We start from the raw sequence: 10,000 nt of genomic DNA, 5'->3' as shown, positions 1-10,000 counted from the left end.
TGATTTTGGTCTTCATTTTCCTTTAAACATCAATAGTTGCATAGGTCGGCTGTTTTGCAACAAGGCCTGTTGCTGGGGTGACATGGCACTTGCACGTGTTGTGCATATGTTGTCAATATTGTTTTTATCATTCAAGGAAGTAAAAATACGATTCTCTTTAAATCTAAATGTTGAAAGAGTTTTTTTTCTTTTCTAGTGCGGATTTTAGCGATTGCTGTAGTGTTTGCACTGAAAAAAGAAATGTGGAAAAGTGTTCTGCTTGTAATTATAAGTGGTAAGTATGCTTTGCATTCAGCCAAAATTTCCGGAAATTTCGGTTGGAATCAAATGGAACGGTCCTCTGAAACTGGTCCACTTTGATCGGTTTGACGGGTCGGACCAAAAATCGGTTTCCATTGGAAGGAATTATTGTTTTCTTTGTCTCAGGCTCAAAACACGGTCACGTGAAACTCTCTGACTGGCGCGAAATTTACACGAACGTGCTCACTGTGGCTTGGGTCAAAATAGCCCCTTTTCGATATTCTAAATTTCAGTCCTAAACAAAAAAAGTTGTTTCTTCTAGTATTCTTGCAACCAATCGCGAAGCCCTTTCGATTCATTGTGGTACGACCCGACTGAATTATTTGAAAATTCGTTTACGATGAGAGATGGATAGCCAGTGAAGCAAAAATGCAAAGAAAGAAGAAAAATCAAGATGTGTTTTCAGGATCATCTGGAGAATGCCAGTGGTGGTCTGAAGTGCCATCGGTCTTAAGTCTTAAGTCTCAAGCAAATGAGAAGCCATGAGTGTTAAAGCAAGCTAAATGTACCAGACATATTGATATGCATGCGTTAACATTACTTTCACTACTGATCGGCTGTGAGAGATGCAATGTCAGGAAACACAGCCCAAAACGGAAGTAGCGGGTTAGTATATGTAATCGTTTGGGGCCCGATTGCAATTAAGGATTAATTTCAAGAAGTATTTTCAAAGGTTTCACAAAATGTAGAAAATTTTTAAAAAATACAATTGAAATTAATCCTGAATTGGACGAGGGCACATTGCGATTCATAGTACATTAAATATTCACCACCCTCGCGTGACGTCATTAGCTATTATATAAGACCTCACCAAATATGCGCATGTGTTAGTTGGCCAAAGTCGGCAACGAAAGAAGAAGCTCCCACCCTCCCCACCCTTCTTGTTTCGTCGTCTCCGTCTCCTCTGTCAGCTCCATAGGGGAGGCTATTCCCAACATCTTAATGCTGATGACACCCGAGGGATACTGTACAAAGGACAAGGTAACTGACTAATCAGTTCAATGAACAGTTTAAACTTGAATTAAAACACGCGTTCATTTGGTTAAAGTTCTGTTCCATAAATGGTTGCCGTCAACAGAAAAGCGCTTAAAATCGGCGATGATATGGCGAGGGCAATAGAAGTTAAACTTGGAACGAAGAGGCCAAAAGAAAAGGAGGAGCGAAGACTTGAAAGAAAATGGGAGGAGCAGAAATTGTAAAAGCGAATGCAATAATTAAGGCGACCAGTTGTATAAACTGGAAATGGAATCTATACAAACAGTTAACAAGAAAGGAAAGGAAAAAGGCTGGGACGAGTTACGAGCAAAGTTACACAGGAGACCAAACAAAATGAAGGAATATAATTAGCAAAATCAAAAGGAATATTATAAGATAAACTAAGAGGGAGGGTGGTGAAGCTTAAGAAGTAGGAAGAAAGAGATACGAATCCGGAATAACTGCATGTTACAGAATGACGAAGGCAACTTTTACAAGAAAAGAGATGAGAGCAAGAATCCATTACAGAAGAGCAAGATTCACCGAAATTGGCCTAGTCCCCAGTGGAGGCAGTGTGGTCCAGTGGTTTGGGCGTTTGCCTTGAGACTCGGCGGAGATCCCGGGTTCAAGACCCGCTCTGATCACTCGTTGAATTTGTTCCTGGTAGTCCCTGGTTCAACTCCCCAGGTGCACTTGTAAATAGCCGACTGGTATGCCTCCGACCAGTTGGGATTCTTAACAGTTGTTGTTGTTGTCTTCTGTTGTTTCGTTGATTGTGTTTCATTGGCCCTGAAAAGTCCCTATGGGGAGCGGTCAATTAAGTATGTATTGTATTGTATCTGCGTAAGAAAAGTGTCTATTTTTAAACCAAGTTTCCGGGAAAATAAACAAGAGACCAAATCGGTCAAGTCAATTTTGTACCCAATTCAAACCCTTTGGGAATAAAACGTTTTTTCCCAGATATTGTTATATCATTGGAATGTGAATGCTACATTGTAATCATAATACAGCAAACAAAGAATCTTGACCCCGGGAGATTTGAATTGGGTACAATATTTGGTCCATTCTTTATTTTGCCGCAAAAATGGGTTTAAAAGTAGACACCTCCCTGACACTCACGGGGACAATCTTGCTCTTGGGTAATGGGTTGATGAGAGATCAAAAGACACGAGGATAGATTCTAACATGAACAACGGTTCATGCAGGTCTGGGCAACCACACGGGAAGATTAAATCACATCCCCGCAAAAAAATGGATAAAACGCGGTAAAAGAAAAGTCAACGAAAAGATTCATCATTAAAGAATAAGTGAAAAAGAGCTGGGAAAGAGGAGAAATTGATGTGATTCCAAAACTTTCTCATCTTCCTGGACAATATTATTTACCCTTTGTATACCAAGGAGGGTGGTATTTATTTAGTACCAAAACAGGTAAGTTTAGAAAAAAGCTAATCAAGCAGAACCTCCACCAGCCATACATAGTCAGAAAGTGCAAAAGATCACCTTGCCCGTGGCATATAGAAATTATGGAATATGTCAAAGGTGTGAAGTCATCATATTATGCAAATTTTAATTAAATACCTTACATTTATTCTTGGTTTTCATTCCCGAGATAAGACAGGCAAACAATAGAAATTATTATACATTGGTGTCACAAGCTCGATTTTGACTGGCTATAAGCAAGCAGCTAATTCTTGCTTGCTCTGTTTCTCTTACGTCATACCTAAACACAATAGATTTTATATATGAAGAATTGACGTCATACCTACAGACAATAGTTTTATGCATGCAGAAGTGACGTCACCTAACACACTAACCAGCAGTTTGATCAGTTTTGTCATGGCGGAGCTCAGCTCATGAATATGCATAATAAAACAATTATTGAATTCGGTTTTCGCATGTTAGCGATAATTATCAAGGCCTCAGTTTGTGCTATCTGCCTCAGCCTTCGGCCTCAGCAGATAACACAAACTTTGGCGTTGATAATTAACGCTAACATGCTCAACCTCATCCAATAAATGTTAAATTGCCCCTCGTGTTTTGCATAATAATATAGTCAACTGATTCCCAGAAGACATTTTGCTGCATTGTCCTGCACACCAAAATGGACGCCGTGACGTCAGATGAAAACACAAAAAAATATACAACAACTTTTTGGCCTTTTTCGCAAACACAGACTCGCATGTAATCAGTCTTTGATGATACCATAAATAATAGTCTGATCAGCCGACAACTGCCATACCCCTAGAGCAAAAAAGAGTTCAAACAAATCCAAATCCGCCTTTACACTGCTGGAAACAACATTCTCTTCTCACGATCGTTCGAAGTCAATTTCTTTCTCAAAAACCGCAAATGTTGATGTTTCTTGCTTCCTCCTCAGTCGAGGATCATGTTCTGCCTGTTTCCAGGCGATATCAACCTCTTTGAAGGGGTCTTCGTTTTGTAGTTTTGGTGGGGTTTTCTACAAACCGAAGACCATGGTCAAATTCGTTGAAAACTTCAAATGTTGATGTTTCTTGTTTCTTCTTCAGTCGAGAATCATATCCCAGTTGCGGTTTCAAGTGATTTTAAGACGATTTTGGAGGGGTCTTCATTTTTGGGTCCTCGGTCTTCGTTTTGCACCCACCCTACAAACCGGCAGGGTACAAAACACAGGTCACAGGTCATTGTTTTACCAATACAGAAAGTATCCTAAACATTAATAAAAGCTAACCATAGTCCTAATTAGGCCTAAACAAACGTTTTTAGGCCTAAGGTTAGCTTTTACATTGAATGTTTAGGATACTTTCTGTATTGGTAAAACAATGACCTGTGACCTGTGACCTGTGACCTATGTTTTGTACCTGCCGCCTACAAACTTAGTGAAATCAATTAATTGTAGGGATTTGAAAGACCAGGATATTTTACGAAAGAAAATAATGGATATGTGAAGTACAGAATATCAATATCATTTCAAGACTTAACTGAGGATTAATGCATTAAAACAATTTTGAGGGAAGCAGTGATGAAAGTTCGCACATCAGTACGAGTAGGCTTGGATAAATTCTACCCCGTAAAATGGTTTATTCTGCCTGCCGGCAGCGCTGGTAAAAATCACTTATGCTGCTTGAATTCGGTATCCGAAAAATTTGAAGCCCTTTGAGCTGTATTTATTTTCGCAAATATAGAAGGGAGCCCTGGGCCTAAGCCCTAAAAGAATAGATATTCATTATGCGTAGCAAAATTGTAATTCATCTTACTTTAGGTCAAATAATCAAATCAAAGACATGGGTGTTTTCCATTTGTTTTTTATTTAGTTTTAGATTTTTCTTACAACTGTTATGTATATCATTAGTGTCATTTTTATCCATTCTGCTCAAATTCTGCTCGAAAATGCTTTATTCTATCAGCAGAATACTCGCCTCAAAAATCACTTATTCTGCTCGAAATTCTGACAGCAGAATTTATCCAAGCCTAATTACTTACATAAAAATGTAAATAAATGGTATATTCTATTAGTCTTAAGTGCCAGCTGCTCTGCAATAGTTTGTGTGTCGAATTTATGTAGGTTATTCACTTTTGCGTGAAATGTTTCTTTTCCAAGTTTCTTTTCATTTTTAAGTATGTTCCTTCAAAAGAAAAGGACATAATTATTCATCACTAAACCTTAATTCTCCCCTTTGAAGTCTTGATAAAATTAAGTTATTTATAAGCCTTGATTAATTTACGTGCCACTCGCCCTCGGGTTTTAATATTACTATTACAGTATTACATTTTATTTTCGCCTATTAAAGACTTACAGTGCCAGGTGGTAGTCATATGTTTTCTAGAAATTTAGTCCTCTTTGCAATCTGCAAAGCTAAAAAGTTCTATTAGCAGAGAACAAAATTACTTTGTGGATTTGGTTTTCGATTTGCAGTGGTTTTCATGCATTAACCAGCTCAAAAACCCTAACAGCCTATTTTTATGGCTGTTGAAAATAGAGGTAAAGAAAGCACTTCCTGGTATATAATGAAAAATTTGACTTGGATCGATGTTGTAATGTTAGAATTAAATGAAAAGTTTACAAATGGATCAAGCATTAGTTTAAAGAGGCCACCAAATTAAAGATATTTTAATTATAAGGATGTACAAACTACATCGTAGTAAGTGCAATGCAAGAAATAGTCATCTTATGCATGGCTTTATTCGTGTTAAATAAGCTGTCAATCGACGCATTTTTTGTTGACCCTCCCACTTTCCTCCTCAGTTTTGATTGACACCTTGCCGTCAATTTAAATGCAGTTTCATTAATACAGAACAGGAAGATCTATTCGAAAGTGACCGCCATTCACTGAAATCATAAGTATAGTACCTGAAAATCTTCCAACAAAATTGTTGGAAATTATCTGAAACGTAAAATGGAAAACTCCTCTCATCTCTTATATCATGTAGACTGTCCAACCGGCTCCCTTACGGCAATAGCTGTTGTCCTTTCAGCCATTAGTCTTTTGGGACTTGGGGGAAATTTCCTTGTGATAATAACATTCATCAAGCGAGAAAACTTAAAGACGAGTTCTAACTACTACGTCATGAACATGGTGGTTTCTGATTTGGTGTGCGTTCTTCTCAACTGGCCCCTCTTTGCTACTGAAGGTATGCTGCAGGCTGGTGGAAGTCTTATTACGGACGCTGTTGCCGCTTCGTTCTTCTGCAAGCTGGGAATTTATTCACGATCACTGTCATATTCGGTGTCTATAATCAGCTTAATTCTAATCGCTGTGGACAGATTTATTGCGACAAGGTTTCCACTAAAATCGTTAACGATAACTGGAAAGATTCGAACAATTTTCATGGTTGTAAGTTGGGGTATACCAGCGTTTGTTCTCATTCCGTACTTGCTTTACTCTAGAGTAATTCAATCAGAGGAACATACTTTTTGCAGAAACATGATGAGTCAGTTACTGCTGCAAACCTACTACTCCGTAGGTTTTGTTTTGCTCTACTTCATCCCTTTCATTTTTATAGTCGTCCTCTACTCGCTAATTATGAAACAACTAAGAGAAAGAAGGAAGCTCTATAATGGGGATCGAATTCAATCCAGAGCAAAGAGAGACAAGGAAAACCAAAACATGATGAAAGTCTTTGGATCAATCGTCCTTGGATTTTTCACTTGTTGGACACCACTTTATGTCTACATGTTTTTAAAATCACTTCACCCCTCTGTGTTCACGAAAGATAAATGTCTTTCATTAAATCTGGTGGGCGTGCTGTACTACATTTTCCCACTGATAAGTACAGCCATCAATCCATTTATCCTAATCGCTTTTAGTTCTAGTTATCGCGTCTCGTTCAAGAGAGCATGTTTCTATTTCCTCTGTCAAAAGAAGGGACAAAACAGTCGGCGATTTGCATTGGCGGTAGTTTACCCGCAGTAACTTCGCAAAGCAATTACGATGGACATTTTCGACCTTATGGATATTCAAAGAATTCGTCATCCAAATGCGAAGAAATTCTCCTACGTGTCAAAAGCACTGAAGATGAGATCACGAATAGATTTTTTTCTAATTTCCAAAAATTTGAAAAACTTTGTAAGAAAGGTCGACATACAACCCTCTATCGCACCGGATCACAATTTAATATATCTGTTGTTGACATGGACAAAAGAAAATCCCAGAGGACCAGGGTTGTGGAAATTCAATAACTCTTTATTAACTGAAGAGTATAGCGCTAAGATTCGTGAATTGTACCTAATGTTCCGCGAAAAACTCTCTTATGTTGAAGATAAGCGACTTTTCTGGGAAATGCTCAAGATGGAAATCCGGAATGTTACAATCTCCTTTGCCAAAGGAAAGGCGAGTTTGGTTAGAAAACATGAAAGAGAAATAAAGGCGCGATTGGATAAGTTGGATAAAAAAATATGTCATAGCGCTGGTTTGAATAACGTGGATCAAGAACTAAATGAATATGACAAACTTAAGAATGAACTTAAACTAATCTATGAAGTGAAAAGTAAAGCGAGTGTAACTGGGTTGAAAACGGAGAGAAAGCGACCAAGTATTTTTTCAACGTAGAAAAAAGGAATTACAACCGAAAGGTCATTAACGAAATTGAAACCGAGGAAGACGCATCCATAAAGGATAATAAGGAAATTTTGGCGAAAATTGAACAATATTATAGTGATCTTTATCGGTCCAAAATATTACCGGATCATCCACAGGAAAGTTTTAATAAGTTTACACAGAATGTAGAAATGCCAAAACTTTCAGACGAGGAAAAGGTGTCTTTAGAGGGTTACCTGACATTTGAAGAGTGTCAGAAGATATTAGAAACCTTACCAAATGAAAAATCACCCGGCGAAGATGGATTTACGGCGGAACTTTATAAACAATTCTTTGATTTGGTGGGGTATGATCTTGTTGAAGGCCTTAATGCAGCCTACCATATTGGGCAACTGTCAATATCTCAGCGCAGAGGTGTGATCATTCTATTACCCAAAGGGGATGAGTCATTAACACATTTATATAACTGGAGACCAATAACATTATTGAATGTTGATTACAAAATTGCATCTAAAGCTATAGCGAAGAGAATTGAACCAATCCTAAACAAACTTGTCCATTCAGATCAAACTGGATTCGTTAAAGGAAGGTACATTGGAGAGAACATCAGACTGATTAGTGACATTATGGAAAAAACAAAAAAACTAAATAGTACAGGGGTTCTCATCTCGGTAGACTTTCAGAAAGTTTTTGATTCCCTTGAATGGTCCTGTATCCAGTCAGCTTTAGAGGGGTATAATTTCGGTGAGGGAATTGTTAAGTGGATTCAATTGTTTTACAAGGATATAGAGAGTGCAGTTATGAACAATGGATATTTGACAAGTTGGTTTAAGCCTTTAAGAGGAGTGAGGCAAGGGTGCCCTCTTTCACCACATTTATTTATGTTGACGGTCGAAATTCTGTCTAACAATATTCGACAAGATACAAATATAAAAGGAATAGTTATCTTTGGAAATGAAATCAAGGTGACCCAGTTCGCTGATGACACCAATCTATTTTGTCGTGACCTTGATTCAGTCAGTGCAGTTCTTAACAAAGCTAATATTTTCAGTAAATTTTCAGGGTTGCATCTTAATATTGGTAAAACAAAGGCAATGTGGCTTGGAAGATGGTCAAACAATAAAACAAGACCTCTGGAGATGAAATGGGTGCGAGAACCGACTAAAATATTGGAAATTTATGTATCTTATAATGAGAAAGGAAATGACCAACTTAACTTTAAACTTAAAATACAGAAAATGCAATCTAAACTTGATATTTGGAATTCTAGAGCTTTGACACTATATGGCAAGGTATTAATTGCAAAATCCCTAGGTTTGTCGTCTTTGATATATTCAGCATCTATAGTTAACGTTCCTACAGATATTCCTGCTAATGTAACAAGTAGACTCTTTAAATTTCTTTGGAAAAATAAAAGAGATAAAATTAAACGGGATGCTATGTATCAAGAATATGACAAAGGCGGCTTGCGAATGATAGATGTTGATGTAATGTTCAAGTCATTAAGGTTAGCATGGATACCCAGGCTGTTACAAAATACTAAAAGCAATTGGAAAACTGTTCCTGAGCATTTCTTTCGAAAATGTGGTAGTCTTTGCTTTCTGTTAATTAAGGTGTAACTACCATACTAAATACTTAGTAGGCCTACCAAAATTTTATAGGGACGCTCTTTCTTTCTTCTCCGAACTTAAATCTCTTTATAATTATAATTATAGCAAAGAAAATCTCCTGTTTAACAACCAGGATATTCTAATAGATGGTAAACCTTTTTTTCTTAAGGAGTGGTTTTTGAAGGTGTTGTTTCAGTTAATAATCTGTTTCATGAATCAGGCCGCTACCTTACCTTTCAAGAATTTCTTTCGAAGTATAATTGTAAATCAAATTTTCCGGAGTATTATCAAGTTTTAAGCGCAATACAAAGCTCTATGTCTAAAAAAGTGGGAGAGATGGATATTACGAGCGTGGAGGGTTTTGTCCAAGGGGCCCCATCTTTTATGCTACATGAGAACATAGTGTTAAATTTAGAGAAATTAAAATGTCGAGATTTTTATCGGCTCTTGAATTTTAAGCTACACCAGTCAACTCCAGCTGGCTTACAGCGTTGGAGTAAAATACTTCCAATTGACAGTGCTTCATGGGGAGAATGTTTTAAGATGTCATATAAAACATGTAAGGAAACTAAGTTAAGAGAATTTAAATTTAAACTTCTTCACCAAATTGTAGTGACCAAAAAGGAATTGAAAAGATTTGGAATTAAAAGTGAAAGTGACTGCTTGTATTGCGGTGAATCAGATTCCATAGACCACACTTTTCTTTACTGCCAATTTACCTCGTCTTTTACTCGTCAAGTGGTGGGGTGGTTTAATGCCACAAACAATACCAGTTTCAATCCAGAACCTAAGGAAATAGTGTTTGGCTTGTTTAAGCAATGCCTTTCTGGGCATGAGGCTGTGAGAAAGTTTAACTATACTTTTTTATACATGATGTATTACATTTATTCAAACAAGCTAAAAGAGAGCTCGATTATTTTATCTGAATTTGTTAATAAGATTAATTTTAAATACAAGGTTGAGAAATTTACATGATTTAATTTACTTTATTCGCCCTCTTTGATTAATCACTCAGTTCTCGTGCATGTCAGATCATTATTTGTATCTCTTTTCTTTTCTTTTTTTTATATATATGTATCTTGTGCAATGTAAACTTCT

General features: G+C 37.1%; 2 protein-coding genes across 2 annotated transcripts; both read left to right on the top strand.

The window, feature by feature from the left end:
• Positions 1-5,627: 5,627 nt before the first annotated feature.
• LOC138005678 (neuropeptides capa receptor-like) lies at positions 5,628-6,668 on the top strand. Its single transcript, XM_068851871.1, has one exon. It carries the CDS (start codon positions 5,652-5,654, stop codon positions 6,666-6,668), a length of 1,017 nt encoding a protein of 338 aa, XP_068707972.1. The 5' UTR covers positions 5,628-5,651.
• An 18-nt stretch (positions 6,669-6,686) lies between these two features.
• LOC138005677 (uncharacterized) lies at positions 6,687-7,304 on the top strand. Its single transcript, XM_068851869.1, has one exon. It carries the CDS (start codon positions 6,687-6,689, stop codon positions 7,302-7,304), a length of 618 nt encoding a protein of 205 aa, XP_068707970.1.
• The last annotated feature ends 2,696 nt before the right edge of the window (positions 7,305-10,000 follow it).

The sequence above is a fragment of the Montipora foliosa genome, chromosome 6 (assembly GCF_036669935.1).
Source record: "Montipora foliosa isolate CH-2021 chromosome 6, ASM3666993v2, whole genome shotgun sequence".
Classification (NCBI taxonomy): domain Eukaryota; kingdom Metazoa; phylum Cnidaria; class Anthozoa; order Scleractinia; family Acroporidae; genus Montipora; species Montipora foliosa.
Note: the sequence above shows the minus strand (reverse complement) of the source record. Positions and strands in the feature narration are given on the sequence as shown.

Bases quoted from the DNA above. Each gene is read 5' to 3' on its own strand.
- LOC138005678 (XM_068851871.1), top strand. From the start codon at position 5,652: ATGGAAAACTCCTCTCATCTCTTATATCATGTAGACTGTCCAACCGGC.
- LOC138005677 (XM_068851869.1), top strand. From the start codon at position 6,687: ATGGACATTTTCGACCTTATGGATATTCAAAGAATTCGTCATCCAAAT.